Raw genomic sequence first — 17,148 nt, 5'->3', positions numbered from 1 at the left:
TAAATCACAGTACGGTCAGGTGCAGAGAAACCTGACCCCCCTCTCATAGCAACACTGCTTCTGAGGGGGGTCAGGTTTCCCTGCCCCTTACTGTACCTTGAGGGGGTCAACTCCGGGCGACAGTATGAAGAAGATGGGCGTGGTGGCGGTGCTCTCCTCGAACGACTTCTCAAGCGACGGCGTGCGCGCCTCCACGAACTTCGTGCCGAGGTTCTCTTCGCAGAATGCGCTGAAATTCGATGCTAATGTTATAAATACAGGAAGCGCGCGGCTTGAACTATGTGCGGAAGGCTTTAGACTTTTTGGATCCCCTTGGAGGTAGTCCATACTTCGCAACATCATCAATTGGTCTTTAGTGGCAAGGATGAGCTCCAATTTGTTCATAAATGTAACATGCGTCGGTACTGCCAATGCAGCAATGTAGCCAAAAAAATCCGGAGCTTAGGTCCACTTGCGCAGACCTGGGTTAGCGATTTAACTCGGAGATATTTGACATAAGGAGGGTTAGATTATTAATTTGTCTTGCATCGCTGAAATATGAGCGCTAACCTTGGGATAAACTCTTAAATATTTAACCCCCCAATATGGGAGGGTTAAGACGCTATCCCGGCTTACGTCAAAAGAAAATGTTTTTATCAATATTCTTGTTTTCGTTGGAAATGTTTGATTATGATGATTAACTCATCATTCTTATATTTTTCCACTATCTAGCAAAGTAGCAAATGGTCCCACTTGTGAAATTAAGAGCACGATGGTGTGGTTACATACATATATATGCTCACGACTATGACTGTAATGTAGTTATTCAGAGGTGACTCACCCACTTTTCGCTGTACATTTTTGTACTCACGTGATAGGTCGCGAGCCGTATCGCCGTTTTTGAAAGAGTACAATGCACTTTAGGGTACCTAGTACCTACACATCTAGATCACGATGTTTTTTTCACCGTAAGAGCTATGGTATACATTTTTGGAGATATTGCGTAGAGTAGGTAGAAAATAATACTCAGAGTGGACAGAATAATAATAATTTATTTACAGAAAATAAGCCTACTTATACGCGCGGTGCTAACTTAAATAGTGGCGTTGGGAATGCACGGGGACTCGTTCCTTTTCTGCGCTGTCGGAGGCTCTCCTCTCCGAGCTGCCGCGGTGACGGTGGTGGTCGCTGCTGCTGCTTGCTTGAGCTTGCTGAACAGTTATTTTCGGAACTCCCTCTTTGTTTCCAGAAACAGCTCTTTTCAGGGCTATCTTTGCTGTTATCTAAAGCACAACTTGCAACCGCGATGTGTTCAATAAAATCAATAAGTACTTGATGTTGTTATTGGTTGAGTATTGCCTGCTGGTACGGTTAGATTGAAGAGAGCTGCTTATGATAAGGTTCTTGAACGTTTTGTGGTAAGTAGAATGTGTAGTAAGTTGCCACACATTGTACTTAAATTCCAAAGAACTCATTGGTTTGTCTGCGCTAGGATCCAAACACGCATCTTTTGTGTGAGAAGCGAGCGCTTACCCGACTGAGCTACCGCCGCTTCTTTTCAATTTTTTATAATTTTCGTAATGTATACAAGGAAATCACAAATATGACACTTTGTATTGACAAAATACCAACAAAATACAAATTACTGACAGATTGCGAAAATGGAAATAGAGAGGGATAGTTTTATCCAAAGACGTGAGATAGAAGACAATGTTTTTTTACGGCAATAGAAACTTGGTCCCTTTCAGCCTGGAACGGGACATAGATTCACAGAGTGCAAAAAGAAACGTCAGGTTAGCTAACTCAGGTGGTAACGCCGCTAAGCCGGAGTCCCTTCGATAGAAAAAAAAAATAAAAGAAACTACAGCAAGGTGTCTCACCGAGGGAAAGGGTTGATGAAGTGTCGTGCACCTACCTGGTCGCTGGAGGCAGTTCAGGAGACCAGGAAAAGGCGGCCGGCTTCCAGACCCTCGCCTGGCGCCACGTGCTCGATCGATCAGAGATCAGAGCAATCCAAAGCACTGCAGCACTCAACACACACACTGATATTCTTCGGTTAGCGGTTCACCACGAATAAAGAAGAAGCGGAAGACTTTAGCAACTAGCCAATCGTCTATTTTGAAAATAAATTCAATCGCGAATAACTTAGCGCGACGGCGGCCATGAATTCGTTTTCGGAACTGATTGTCTGTGGGTGGCGCAGACAGTGTTGCCACACGTAGCGTTGCGGTGCACGACATAAGCGGAAATAGGGAAAAGGATTTTAGGATCGAAACCTTGCGAAAATTATGAAAGTAAATATATTAAAAGATAGGTGGCGACACCATTTCCTCCCCCCTTAAAGGGTCACCTTTAAAAACATTCATAAGTGAAACGAGACAAAATTATAGCCTAGCTAATGCGGTAACTAAAACTAATTATAAACTACAGCGGTAGATACTGATGTATTGTTTATTGTGACGGGAGCGGACATAAACGTACAACCGGGCGAGCGTATGTGCCCCTAGCAGTCCTTACAGTAACTACCCGCGTTACTCCATCCCTTGAAGGATGAACTTTGTCGACAATCGCCAATGGCCACGAAAGCGGAGGCGCGTTATCATCTATGATAACTACAACTGTTCCAGGTATAATAGCAGAGGATGGAACATTCCATTTCTGTCGAGTCTGCAAGCCATGTAAGTATTCCACTCTCCATCTCCTCCAAAAGGATTGTACGAGTTTATCGAGCAACGAGTGCCTATGAAGTAGGCTAAGGTTGTCGTCATGCACTTCAGCCGCGGGCAACGAAAGTAAAGGCGCGGTGTGAAGAAAATGGCTGGGCGTCAGCGCGGCGGGTTCAGCGGGGTCCGCACTGAGCACAGTAAGAGGCCGCGAATTGAGTACACTCTCGATTTGAGCGAGTACAGTAACCAGCTCTTCATATGAAAGCAGCTGTTGACCAATCACTTTAAATAGGTGATTCTTTACCACCTTCACCATGCTCTCCCAGCACCCCCCGAAATGTGGACTGGCTGGGCAGTTAAATTTCCATTCAATTCGGTTTTCTGTGAGCTCCTGCTTGAGACTGCAACTGAATTCGTCGCTGTTTAGAAATTTGTAAAGGTCGCGTAAGTAAGAATTAGCGCCGACAAAATTAGTTCCCCTATCAGAATGCATGACCTTTACCGGGCCTCGGCGGGACAAGAAACGCTTTAAAGCGGCCAAAAAACTGGCGCTGCTCAGGTCAGTCGCTACCTCAATATGTAGTGCGCGAGTGGTAAGACATGTGAAGACGCAAATATAGGCCTTCATAGCCTTAGCTCCACGGCGACGAACAGGAGTGTAAGCGATAGGCCCTGCGTAGTCACAACCTGTGTGGGTGAATGGCTTCGTAACTTGCTTCGTGCGACAGTCGGGCAAGTCAGCCATCAGCGGATAAGTCGGACGCGGGCGCGCACGAAAGCAAACATTGCATTGGTGCACTATCCTCCGCACTACGCGCCGAGCAGATAGAATCCAGTACTTCTGGCGAAGTAATGACAGGAGCAACTCTGGCCCTGCGTGCAAATATTTTTTGTGATAATATTGTATTATCAGGTTAACCGCGTGATCATCACGAGGCAGAAGTATCGGGTGTTGATTATCGAAATCTAAATCGGAATTGGAGAGTCGGCCGCCAACTCGGATTAGGTCGTTGTGTAAAAACGGTCTTAATTTATTAAGCACCGGGGAAACAGGCAAGTCATTTTTAATATTTGTTATCTACTAGGGGATAAAATTAAAAACGTACTCACTTGTATACACTGTATATTATCACTTCACACTTATCTATTACACAGGGTACAATAATAAAAACAAACCCTTAGCAACAATGGGTGGACTGACTTTCTGAGACGTCTTTACGGTTTGAAGCTCATCATCAGACTGCCGAGTCACTTCACAAACTCCCCGATTCGCCCGCCATTTTACCGGTCAGTCCACCCGTTGTTGAAATCAATTCAAATACATTATAATTATAATATTATGTTTTTAAATACATTAACAACAATAAAAATAATATTCTTTATTATTATGTAAATATTCTATTAATAATTATCTGTTGATGACAGTCGGCCATCCAAAATTTATCATGCGACCTCGTATGACATATTTACATAAATTAATTAATCAATCAATTCATTTTACAATTACAATTGCTACTAAATCATATATAGGTATTTATTTATATAGTTATTTTATTATTTAATATAATGGTTATTACATGATGTGGTACAACAATATAATTACTAACAAAATAATCAGGGATGTTCTGAATAATTATGGACCAGGGTTGTCCTTCCTAACAATGGACCAGGGTTGTCCTTACTAACAATGGACCAGGGTTGTCCTTCTTAACAATGGACCAGGGTTGTCCTTCTTAATAATGGACCAGGGTTGTCCTTCCTAAAAATGGACCAGGGTTGTCCTTCCTAAGAGTGGACCAGGGTTGTCCTTACTAACAATGGACCAGGGTTGTCCTTCCTAACATTGGACCAGGGTTGTCCTTACTAACAATGGACCAGGGTTGTCCTTACTAACAATGGACCAGGGTTGTCCTTCGAAATAGTGGACCAGGGTTGTCCTTCTTAATAATAGCAATAACAATAATGGATCAATAATTAATCAATATGAAAGATTCATAGCACATCAATAATTAATCAATATGAAAGACTCATAACACATCAATAATTAATCAATATGAAGGATTCATAACACATCAATAACCTTGTAAATTCTAAAAGTACTTAATAAAATAATAAATAGGTTTAACATAAGTCAAGATGCTTTATATGGAAGTACTCAATAATAAGGTAGCATCTATATTTATGCCTCCCCATCAGAGGAGTCACTGGGAGTCATTTCGAGATCATGAGGTCTACTAAAGTTAAGCCAAGGCTTAATTTTGTCTATGGCCACTACAGTAGAGAATTTCCTGTTTCCCTTCCGAGTCAGTGGCGTGTCCTCAACCTGGTAGCGATCATGGTCTAGAATTGTTACAATCTTATAAGGGCCTTGAAACTTCGGTATAAGTTTCTTGCTTTGGCCTGTAGCTGGTACCTGACGCTCTATTCTTACCAAGTCCCCTACTTGAAATTTTGGAGGTTCGCAACGTTTTTTGTCAAATGTCTCTTTCTGTTTTTGCTGGCACAATTCAACATGACTGTTGATTTCCTGCCGTATGCTCTCCCTATCGGGAGGAGGCACATCATTCGGTTCAGAAGCATCAGCGATTTCGGATAAGATCTTACTGTCACTTGTTCCTGCTGGCCTAATACCGAAGAGTGCTTCAGACGGGGTTCGATTAATACCTTTGTTAAAGGTGTTATTGATGCCCCACTGGACGTCAGGTAAGTGATCGTCCCACCTATTATCGGGCGTTCCAATAGATTTGGCCGTCAGAGCATCAACGATGACTTTGTTGTAGCGCTCCACTTGGCCATTTGCTCTTGGAGATGCTACCGCATTAAGCACGTGCTTAATACCTTTATCGTCAATGAATTTTTTGAAGCTGCCACTCGTAAACGATGTGCCTCTATCCGAAATCAACCTACGAGGAACACCAAAAATGCCGAAATACTCTTTAAGAGCCCTAATGCTATTCAGTGATTTAGTGTTTCGGACTGGTTTGGCATATATATACTTTGTGTACGCGTCTATGATTACTAGTATATGCGTATTTCCTCGACTACTGCGCACAAAGGGACCAACATGGTCGACATGTACAGTGTCGAAAGGAGTATCAACCTTTTCGATAGGGTGCAAGAAGCCTGGTTTCTTACCTCCCGAGCTTTTGGCGTAAGCGCACTCCAAACAGGACGACACATATTTTTTGACGAAGTTCCTCATTCTTGGGAACCAGTATGACGACTTCACTTTTTCCAGAGTTTTATCAATGGAGAAGTGACCAATGTCGTCATGATTCTGCTTCACCACTTGCCAACGTACTCCCTTGGGTACCACCCATCTATCCCCATCAGGAGTTATCCTAAACAATTTGTCTCCCTTCAATTTGAAATAGGGTCCTTCAAGGTCTGAACGATTCTCTGAATCTCTGAATCAGAGTTCTGTACTGTGACGAGCCAATTTTCTTCACCTACACCCCTAACTTCCATGACATCTTGAGAGTCTGATGCAACGGGATTGCGGCTAAGCGCGTCAACATGTGCCATAGAAGTACCGGCCCTATACTCAATATCAAAATGATATTCTTGTATCTGTTCCCACCACCTAGCCACCCGCGGCAGCATGTCTTTCTTCTGAAAAGTCGCACGCAATGAATTACAATCAGTAACGATTTTGAATTTCAAGCCAACAAGGTATACGCGAAACTTTTGAAGAGAAGCTACTACCGCGAGCGTTTCCAGGTCGTAGGAAGAGTAGTTTTGTTCTTCTGGGGTTGTTTGGCGGCTGAAATAAGCAACCGGCCTTGGCACACCACAGTCATCGCGCTGCAACAGGATGCCTGCCACTCCAATCTTACAAGCATCTGTATGCAGTTCAGTCACTGCCTGAGGATTATAGAGAGCTAACGTTGGTTTCTCCGTCAGCTTCTCTTGTAGCTCCCTGAAAGCCTTCTCTTGATCAGGACCCCAGGACCAAGCAGCATCCTTTTTCAGAAGTTGCGTTAGAGGTTTGGCGATAATAGAGAATCCAGGCACAAATCGGCGGAAAAAACTGGCCAAACCCAGAAACTGACGAATATTGTGTTGGTTTTGTGGAGTTGGGAACTTAGCAACTGCCTCTATCTTTCTAGATCCAGGCTGAATACCTTCTCTCGACACCTCAAAGCCTAAATAGTCCACGGTATGTCCAAAGAACAAACATTTAGACATCTTAAGCGTCAAGCCTGCATCGGAAAACAACTGGAGCACATTTTCTAACCGTTTCAAACCTTCACCGAAATCTTTGGCTGGTATGATGATATCATCTAAGTAAGCCAAAGCTTCCTTGTGTCTGGCAGAACCTAGCACCTGGTTCATGATCCGCTGAAACGTTGCAGGAGCATTCGCAAGGCCGAAGGGCATTCGTGTGAATTCGAAATGCCCGTCGGGTGTCACAAACGCTGTTTTTGGTTTATCTTCTTCGCGTATCGGTATCTGGTAGTAACCAGATGCTAGATCCAACGTTGTATAAAATTGGTGTCCAGCCAAAGCATCCAGTTGGTCGTCGATGAGGGGCATGGGATAGTTCTCCCTAACCGTTTTTTTGTTTAAGGCGCGGTAATCAATACAAAGGCGGTATTCGCCAGTCTTTTTACGCACGAGGACAATTGGACTCGCGTATGATGACGTAGACGGTTGAACTATCCCGTGCTCCTGTAATTCCGAAACCATATCCCTGACCACCTCTCTTTCCTTTATGGACAGGCGATAAGGTCTATAAACCACTGGAACATCGTCGTTAAGAGTGATCGACATCTCTCCAACATTGGTGCTACCCAGCTCTGACAAATCAGCCGCAAAACAGTGTCTATATTTATTTAGTAGCGAAACCAATTGAACCTTCTGAGCGGGTTGCACGCCATCGCCTACTCTGATATCAGCATCAGATAAAGGAGTATAACCATTGTTATCAATATCTACCCGTTGAACGGGCACCGCTGGTGTCGTATCTTCTTTGGCTTCGTGACCACGAGCTAAAACATATCCCCTTTTTAGGACCACACTCTTGTCACTAGGCACATCGACTACAATCTTGCCTACACCGTCTTTATCAATACTAAACAAGCCCGATGGCACAGAAATAGTATCATCAGAAATTAGGCGCAGGCCACCTTCAACATAAAAATCACCCGAGACGTGAGGATCGGTAAACACTTCAATAATAGAAGGCCCAGAGAGGGTCGTCTCGTTTCTTGCGCAAAATTTGACCTTAGAATACCTAATATCGTCAAAACTAGACTGCAGCATCTGTAGTTTTCCACAGGTCTTATAAATAACCACGTGAGGCTGCTCCGTGAATGACTGACCAATCATGACTGACACATGCATAGCCGTATCTGGTACAATAAATAAATCGACATCGGCTTCGACCTCGTCAATGACAACGCTAACTCGACATTTTCCTAACACTTGCACCATCGAGTTGCCAAACCCACGGAGTATAGGGAGATTTGTGGTATCCATATGACTGTCGATTTTATGAAATTCGGATAACTTTATCATGCAACACTCACTTCCCAAGTCTATGAATGCATCGAAAGGGATACGATTTATTGTAATAGTTTTATAAAATTTATCCCCAGGATTATCGTTGTTAGAGACGAGCATTACCCTTTTGTCTGTTGATTGGGGCTGTTTAGAGAAACAATTCTCGGCGTCATGTCCAAGCCTATTGCAGTTGTTGCACTTTTTTATAGGCTGTGTACATTGGGCCACGGAGTGGCCTTCCTGTTTGCAATTAAAACAACGCGGCGGTTTTGGCCCTTGTCTGGATTGCAAATCTTGTAACTTGCCCGTAGCCTGTACTTTTACTGGCTTCCGGTCACTTTGAGGTCGGACATTTCTAGCGTTCCTCAAGTAAGCAAGAAGTTTATCAGGGTCATCATACTGAACTGCCTCTGCACCCAATCGAACAGAACGATCGTCTATGCCGTGCAAGATGCATTCCACCGCCCGTCTCCCTTCTATGCCGCACCTATTTATTAAAGCGATCTTATCATAGTAATAGGATTCCAGTGAATCTCCGAACCTGGCACGTTTCGCTAGCATATCGCTTAGCATCTGCCCGTAATTTTCATCTGAAGGAAACGCGGTACGCAACTTAGTTTGCCATTCATCCCACGAGAATAGAACCGACGATAACTCCTCGTACCATCTCTGGGCTACCCCACGTAATTTTGGCAAGGCAAAGTGTACTAGCTGTTTCTCGCTCCACCCATAGATGGAAGCGCACTCGTTAACTTTGTGCAGCCACATAGATATCGTCTGTTCTTTCCTCGCGGGGTCAAATTCCGGTACAGTGTTCTGCATATTACCTAATTTGTCTAACGAGTCAGAACGGTTAACAGACTTCAGTGCGTCCAAGAGTTTAATAATATTAGCTGGCGTGAACGACTCATCTTTTGCCTCCCTCACCTCACCTTTTGGAGTGGCGCGACTGGCCCGGCCGCGCGAGTGGCTACGCGGGCGGCCGGCACGGCTGTCGCGGCTGCGGGGGCGGCTGCCACGGCTGGCGCGGCTGCGCGGGCGGCTAGCACGGCCGGCGCGGCTGCGTGGCCGGCTGGCACGGCTGGCGCGGCTGCGCGGCCGGCTGGCACGGCTGGCGCGGCTGCGCGGCCGGCTGGCACGGCTGGCGCGGCTGCGCGGGCGGCTGGCACGGCTGGCGCGGCTGCGCGGGCGGCTGGCACGGCTGGCGCGGCTGCGCGGGCGGCTGGCACGGCTGGCGCGGCTGCGCGGCCGGCTGGCACGGCTGGCGCGGCTGCGCGGCCGGCTGGCACGGCTGGCGCGGCTGCGCGGGCGGCTGCCACGGCCGGCGCGGCTGCGTGGCCGACTGGCACGGCTGCGCGGGCGGCTGCCACGGCCGGCGCGGCTGCGCGGGCGGCTGGCACGGCTGGTGCAGCGGACGCGACTGCGCGAGCGGTGGCTGGCCCGGCTGCCCGAACGGTGATTGGCCCGTGCTTCTCTATCGGGAGAGCTACGTTCCATCTCCGTCGGACAGGAAGGAGAATAGATCTCCTTGCTATGCTTGGACAAGTTCACTGAAATAACAGAAAATAAATAAACCGCACAGTAAACTGAATAATGAGTTTTGTTTTCACTACCTACTAATGATAATTGTAAGCATCATGTTAGCATGGGTTTCTAAGAAATGCACTGACAGCAATTCAAATGTAAATAAGATAGATACGAAGCCATGAATTACCTCTATAATTAATTAGATGAGGGTAGCTTTATTTATACTCTTATGTATTGTTTTATTCTTTGCATGCAATAAAGCGTTGACAATGTTAATCAAATAAGCTATACGAGTGATATCAATTCTAAATTCTACATTATAATTGATATTTATTGACTTCCACTTCCGTTGTGGGAGAACATTATTGATTTATTTTGTATCCAACCTCGACGGTACTATTAAACTATTATGTGATATCAATCGTATACTGCATTGAAAAATAAAGGCAAAAGAAAAAAAATAGCATAAATCACTATGTGGGTGTGTTTAAATCATCCCACTTCTGAGATGTTATCTACTAGGGGATAAAATTAAAAACGTACTCACTTGTATACACTGTATATTATCACTTCACACTTATCTATTACACAGGGTACAATAATAAAAACAAACCCTTAGCAACAATGGGTGGACTGACTTTCTGAGACGTCTTTACGGTTTGAAGCTCATCATCAGACTGCCGAGTCACTTCACAAACTCCCCGATTCGCCCGCCATTTTACCGGTCAGTCCACCCGTTGTTGAAATCAATTCAAATACATTATAATTATAATATTATGTTTTTAAATACATTAACAACAATAAAAATAATATTCTTTATTATTATGTAAATATTCTATTAATAATTATCTGTTGATGACATATTTAATAACTCATCTTTAAAATGTTTGTTTTGGAGTATTTGCAGCAATTTTGTTTCTGCGTACTCCAAGTCAGTAGCGGTAATACACGTAGGTTCGCGGCGTGGTAATAGTTTTAAAACCCTACATATATATACGATTATTCGCAGGACTTTGGTCCATGACGAGGAACGAGAAGCAGCGGGGTAAATACTACACTCGTCAGCAGGTGTCAAAACAGCGTGAACTAGGTTCCTTTGCTCGGGAACGACGTCTAAAGTGGAATCGTTAACTTCATCAAAGGAAGGCCACTGTGAAGCATTCGATGCTAGCCAGGACGGCCCGTTAAACCACAGCGGATGGGCTTTCAGTTTAGAGGGGTCGACGCCGCGCGACAGGCAGTCGGCCGGGTTGTCTGTCCCCGCGACGTGATGAAAGTTTTCAGCGGATACATTTTAATTTATTTTAATAACACGGTTGGCAACAAATGTTTGCCAACGGTGAGGCGAATTTTTTATCCAATAAAGCGCAACCTTGGAATCTGTGTAGGCGCGGACCCTAATTGGAATGCGGGAATTATACGTTTCAAGTACTGAGCGTAATAATTTCGACAGTAAAAGAACTGCGCAAAGCTCCATACGAGCAATCGTATGGGGCGGGGTGGGTGCTATCTTGGACTTCGCGCAGAGAAGGCGGACCACATTACCCGACGGAGTAGCGACGTGCACGTACACAACGCCGCCTTGCGCCTGCTCACTAGCATCTGCGAACCCTACCAAGGTCACCTCGCAACCAGTCGCGACGCTGAGACAACGAGGGATTTTTATCTCATTAAGCGCCGGCAGTTCGCGACAAAATTGTCGCCAAAGCCTTACTACCTGGTCGGGCGGGACTTCGTCCCAATCCACCTTCAGCTGCCATAGTTTCTTAATTAATAACTTAGCTACCAATACAGTTGGCGCGACGAAACCCATTCTGTCCCAAAGTCGGGCGATCGTTGACATTATGGTGCGTTTGGTACACACTGAGTCCAAATCAGGAGGGTCGATTTTAAAATAAAAGTCGTCATTATCAGTAGACCAACCGAGTCCTAATATTTTATGCTCTGTAGCCTTGTCAAATTCAACCTCAGTAGGTATCTTGTGCGAAGCGGGCAACTCATTGAGTGCGTATTGTGAATTACTGTTCCATTTAACAAGATCCCACTGGGCACCCTTGAACATTTGAATCAGCTGTTTTGCTGCGTCCACCGCCTCCTGTTCTGTATCAACAGAAAAGGCGATATCGTCCATATACAGGCAGGACGGGACGATCTCCGCCGCGCGGGGATACTCGGCGCCGTCATCGTCGACGAGCTGCTGCACAGTGCGGAGCGCGTGGAAGGGACTTTACTTTAAACCGAAACATACTCTATTAAATTGATATAGAACCAGAGGATCGTTTGGATTAAAACGATATAAAATTCTCTGATAGCGTCTATCAGATTCGCGAAGCATAATCTGCAGAAACATCTGTTTGCAATCAGCGGTCATCGCTACAGCGTGTAGGCGAAAATTTAAAATAATTTTAAACAAGTCCCCTTGTAAATTTGGCCCACTGTGCAGCACCTCGTTTAGCGAGACACCGGATGAAGTCTTGCAACTTGCATCTAACACGGGGCGCAGCTTCGTGGTGGACTTGTCCTCGCGGAGGACACCATGGTGCGGGATTATATAGCTCGGGGACAAATCGTCCGATGACGCCTGCGGGGGAACGGTCAGTGGCTCCACATAACCTTTGGAAATATAGTCCTTAATGACGTCATCGTAAGCGGCACGAAGCTCGGGAGAAGCCTCGAGCTTCTTCTCCAAACACAAAAAACGTTTGCGAGCAATGTTATAGGAGTCCCCAAGTAAAAACACGTCTTTATCAAACGGGAGAGCTACAGTGTAACGGCCGGTCACGGGGTCACGTTCCGTAGTCGAGCGGTAAAAATGTTCACATTCAACATTCGTGGGGTGCTGAACGGGCGAGCCGGGGACTTCTTCCAGTTCCCAGAAGCGGGTAATTAAATGATCCATAGGCTGCTGTGGCACTATGGCGCAGCATGACGTCACGCATGCTGGGCGGGCGGCGAGCGCAGGCACGACTCCCATGAGTACGTAGCCTAGCACTGTATGAATAGCGGGCGGCCCCGATGGTCCACTGGAGACCACGTCGTCGGGAAGAATCAAATGCGGAAACAGCGAAGCACCAATCAAAACATCGATTTTGTTGGGCGTAGCGAAATGGTCGTCTGCCAATGCTATTTTATTAAGATATGGCAGGGCGGTGGAGTCGACATAAGCGGTAGGTAAATTGTCAGTAATCTTATCAACAACTAAAGAATTGATTTTGTATTTTATGTTATTATTAAAGCGCGAGAAAAACTGTAAGTCTACTGTCCCGTGGGATGCCCTCTCCGTTCCCCCGAAGCCCCTCACAGTAGTACGTTGAATGGTATTCTGCCGTAACCCCAAACGATCACAACATTCGCTGGTAATGAAGTGACTTTGCGATGCAGAATCCAGCAAAACCCTTACAAATTGTTTATTACCCTTACTATCGTACGTAGCTACCATAGCGGTAGCGAGCAAAACAGTAGTAGGCGTATTACATTGCGGCGTACTACTTTGAGCGGCAGCGGCATTAAGCACGCAAGGACGCGGAGCAGCAATGAACGTCGAACACAACGCGACGTCCGCTTGCGCGGGAACGGATGATTTCGCATCAGCTGGCTGTGACGTAAGCGATGCACCGCCGCCGCCGCCGCCACCAACCGAGTCAATGACCGCGGCGCGCGGTGGCACAGTGGTTAAGTTCTGTAAAGCGGGTGACGGATTCGACTCTCGATTAAAATGTAATAGCGAGTGGTGTTTTTGTTTACACACTCGGCATCCCGAAGCGGACTGACAGGAAGCAATCTTATGCTTCGTACTTAGGCAATTTATACAGCCATTTAAATTCTTCGCGGCTTGAAAACGCTCGTGAGGAGACATTTTATGGAATTCGGGACATTTGAACAAATGATGATGTACAATGTTTGTACATAAGCACTTGTGAGCGGGATTAGAGTCGACGGTACTAACGTACGCATTGTAGTGAGGCGGCGGGTTTCACCACCGGCGGCCGCAGTGGTCGGTGCGCGCTGTAATATTAGGGTTCCGTAGCCAAAATGGCAAAAACGGAACCCTTATAGTTTCGTCATGTCCGTCTGTCCGTCACCCGCCACCAGGACCCGAGGTGTGCGGGGTTGCGCAGCCGGAATTACGAGTCCGGCTGTTTGGACCAGGGTACTACGGGCGTCCGGATCTCGAGCCCTCCACTAGCTTGCTAGTGGATCCGGACTTGGGTATGGATTCGTAGTGGCAGTTGGTTAGCTACAGGGGGGGACAATGTTCGTCTGCCCGGTATGCTTGTCACCGGGCGTCTCCCCCGTGCGCAGCTAGTGGCTCAAGTAGCGGTTTAGGACGAGGGCCGTTGATGCGAAAGAGTCACGGGGCACGTGAGTTTCCCTTATAGTTGGTCCTAGGACTGACATCTCCGGTGCTTGACTGGACATCAAGTAGTGCGTGAGGATAGCATGCGCCGGCCGACCCAGCTGAGTAGGCTCCATGGGTAGACATGTAGGTCTGCATGTCGGGAGGTGAGCGCGCATTACAGCTCCGGTACCAGAGTGGAGATCTGGCAAATGGCTTCTCCATTGTCCCTAGTGTGGATCCCAAACACGAGTGCTCCGGATGGAGTACGGGAAGTGAGCGTGCCATCAACAGCTCCGGCACCTGTCTGGACATCAGGGAGGGGGGGTCTCACCACCCCGAGGCGACTCTCCTTGTGAGTACTGTGGCTATACGCTGCAGCGGCTAGATCCACTGCTCCATGGATCCCTGATGTCAGACTGCCGTCTGACTGAAGGTATAGTGCCTGTTGTTTATGACCAAGTCGTCGGGAATGACAGGCACTATAAAATAATACGTAGTTTAGAAAACGGGTATCGTGTCCGTCTGTCCGTCTGTTACAGCCGATTTACTCGGAAACTATAAGTACTACAGTGATGAAATTTGATGGGAATATGTGTTGTATGAACCGCTACAAAAATATGACACTAAATAGTAAAAAAAAGAATTGGGGGTGGGGCCCCCCATACATGTAACTGAGGGATGAAATTTTTTTTTTCGATGTACATACCCGTGTGGGGTATCAATGGAAAGGTCTTTTAAAATGATATCAAGTTTTCTAAAAAACATTTTTCTTAAAGTGAACGGTTTTTGAGATATCAGCTCTCAAAGTCGTAAAAAGTATGTCCCCCCCCCTCTATTTTTATAACTACGGGGTATAAAATTCTAAAAAAAATAGAGGTGATGCATGCTAATTAACTCTTTCAACGATTTTTGGTTTGATCAAAGTATCTCTTATAGTTTTTGAGATAGGTTGATTTAACTGTAATTTTGGTTAAGTTATTGTTATATTTGCTGCTACGGAACCCTTTGTGCGCGAGCCCGACTCGCACTTGGCCGGTTTTTTTTAGTTTGATTATCCAAGAACTCAACGAGCTTATCAAAGGTTGGAATTTCAGACTGATTATTATTACTATTCTCAAAAGTACGCACGGTATCAGGATCTAATTTAGTTAAGGCAGTTTGCAAAAATATGAAGTCTTGTAAGTCTGTTAACTTTAGATTCTTTAGGGCGCGTACTGCGTTAACAAATCGGTCATTAAAGAAATCCAAATTACTCGCAGAAATCGACGACAGCGGTTTGAATTCCATTAATTGTTGTAAATAGGTAGCTGCTAGCGTGCGCTTATCTTCATACCTATTTACTAGGGTATCAAATAACGTTTTATAATTTTCAGCGGAGGGCGTAATGCCCGCACAAGCGGCCTGGGCCTTGCCTGTTAATTTACCTAGCAAATAATGAAGTTTCTCATGATCTGAGAGGGACTTATTGTCGTGAATAGTAGATTTAAAATTGGCATAAAATAGTGGCCATTGGCGAATGTCACCATTAAAGCTCATCAACTCGATAGGCGGTAAATTAATTTTACTCTTTTGTGGAAAACAATCATTATTTTGGGTAGTTTTCGTGACTACGGTACATGACGCAACCAAGCGTTTTACGCGACAATACAGCTGTTCGAAAGAAACTAGCGATTTATAATCTGGCTTGGCAGTAGGGTCATTGGACATTAAACAGCTGTTGTACTGATCTAACACTTTTTGGAAATCTGAACGAATTGTATCTACATTAATACTCGCATCGAGAAAAGCTTCTCTCTCCTCGTTCCCTTTATTTATTTCGGTAGATAAATCAAACGCGTATTGTAAACACTCGAACAAAGCATTACGTTTTGCTTGCAGTGTCGCGAGTTCATAATTATGTTGCACCGAATCTTTTTCATTATGCGGTTTTGATGCTTTCGACATCGTGAAGTCGGAAAATAAAATGAAACAAACAAATTAAACAATCACAGGAATGTGGGTGTACAATTGGAATGATAACTTGATAACGCGATTGAATATGGCGCCGCGCCGGCGCGGCGGCGAGTGAATGTGAGTCTACCTTCTTATGCCTATTATTGCAGCAAGCGTAAAAATGCGTGACCTATTTAAGTACAGTAGCCCTAACTACTAATAGCGGGATAATACTTTATGTGTATTTAAAGCGAGATGATTATATGATTATTACGTTTTTGGAAAGCGTACAATGTATGTCGATAAAAAGCGGTTAGGTAAATAACCTATGCAGTGCGCCGCGTGCGCACTAGCTTAAGTTCACTTTTTGGCTTTGAAATAAGCTAAAAAGGGCGGTTTTCTCCTAATAGGTGACCTAATAGGGGCGGGGAAATAGTAATCGCGGGTCGAAGGACCACATGGTAACGCCGCTAAGCCGGAGTCCCTTCGATAGAAAAAAAAATAAAAGAAACTACAGCAAGGTGTCTCACCGAGGGAAAGGGTTGATGAAGTGTCGTGCACCTACCTGGTCGCTGGAGGCAGTTCAGGAGACCAGGAAAAGGCGGCCGGCTTCCAGACCCTCGCCTGGCGCCACGTGCTCGATCGATCAGAGATCAGAGCAATCCAAAGCACTGCAGCACTCAACACACACACTGATATTCTTCGGTTAGCGGTTCACCACGAATAAAGAAGAAGCGGAAGACTTTAGCAACTAGCCAATCGTCTATTTTGAAAATAAATTCAATCGCGAATAACTTAGCGCGACGGCGGCCATGAATTCGTTTTCGGAACTGATTGTCTGTGGGTGGCGCAGACAGTGTTGCCACACGTAGCGTTGCGGTGCACGACATAAGCGGAAATAGGGAAAAGGATTTTAGGATCGAAACCTTGCGAAAATTATGAAAGTAAATATATTAAAAGATAGGTGGCGACACCATCAGGGTTATTTTCCATTAGCGCAATCAAAAGTCCGGGTTAAAATTTTACAAAGTTAACCCTGAGTTAGTTACCTCTGAGTTTATATTTTTAACCCTGTGATCCACGCAAGTGGGCCTTAGAGTTTTAGCAAATATCTGCTGAAAGGGTCAAACAAGTCCAAAGTAAAGACAAACTTGTGTATATTATAAAAATATCACGTCTTATTTAAACTATATAGACATA

At 45.4% G+C, this 17,148-nt stretch overlaps 2 protein-coding genes and 1 long non-coding RNA gene across 3 annotated transcripts in view; 1 reads left to right on the top strand and 2 right to left on the bottom strand.

The window, feature by feature from the left end:
• LOC105387603 (dynein beta chain, ciliary) overlaps positions 1-17,148 on the bottom strand; it is a 71,288-nt gene that overhangs the window by 13,858 nt on the left and 40,282 nt on the right. The window contains exon 74 of the mRNA XM_048630361.1: positions 97-229. Within this exon, the coding sequence (XP_048486318.1) occupies positions 97-229 (133 nt within the window). The remainder of the gene's footprint in view (positions 1-96; positions 230-17,148) is intronic.
• On the top strand, positions 1,573-17,050 carry LOC125490594. Its single transcript, XR_007267787.1, has 2 exons — positions 1,573-1,786; positions 16,929-17,050. It is a non-coding gene; the product is annotated as an uncharacterized LOC125490594 (long non-coding RNA).
• On the bottom strand, positions 1,794-10,665 carry LOC125490593. The gene is made up of 2 exons (XM_048630360.1): positions 10,542-10,665; positions 1,794-3,716 (listed from the first exon to the last, which is right to left on the bottom strand). Exon 2 carries the CDS (start codon positions 3,388-3,390, stop codon positions 2,431-2,433), a length of 960 nt encoding a protein of 319 aa, XP_048486317.1. The 5' UTR covers positions 3,391-3,716; positions 10,542-10,665; the 3' UTR covers positions 1,794-2,430.

Source organism: Plutella xylostella, chromosome 25 (genome assembly GCF_932276165.1).
Source record: "Plutella xylostella chromosome 25, ilPluXylo3.1, whole genome shotgun sequence".
Classification (NCBI taxonomy): domain Eukaryota; kingdom Metazoa; phylum Arthropoda; class Insecta; order Lepidoptera; family Plutellidae; genus Plutella; species Plutella xylostella.
The sequence above is the reverse complement of the archived record's forward strand: the minus strand, read 5'-3'. Positions and strand labels throughout refer to the sequence as shown.

What these genes read in the sequence shown, in the direction of transcription:
- LOC125490593 (XM_048630360.1), bottom strand. Translation starts at nt 3,390, where the DNA reads ATGGCTGACTTGCCCGACTGTCGCACGAAGCAAGTTACGAAGCCATTC.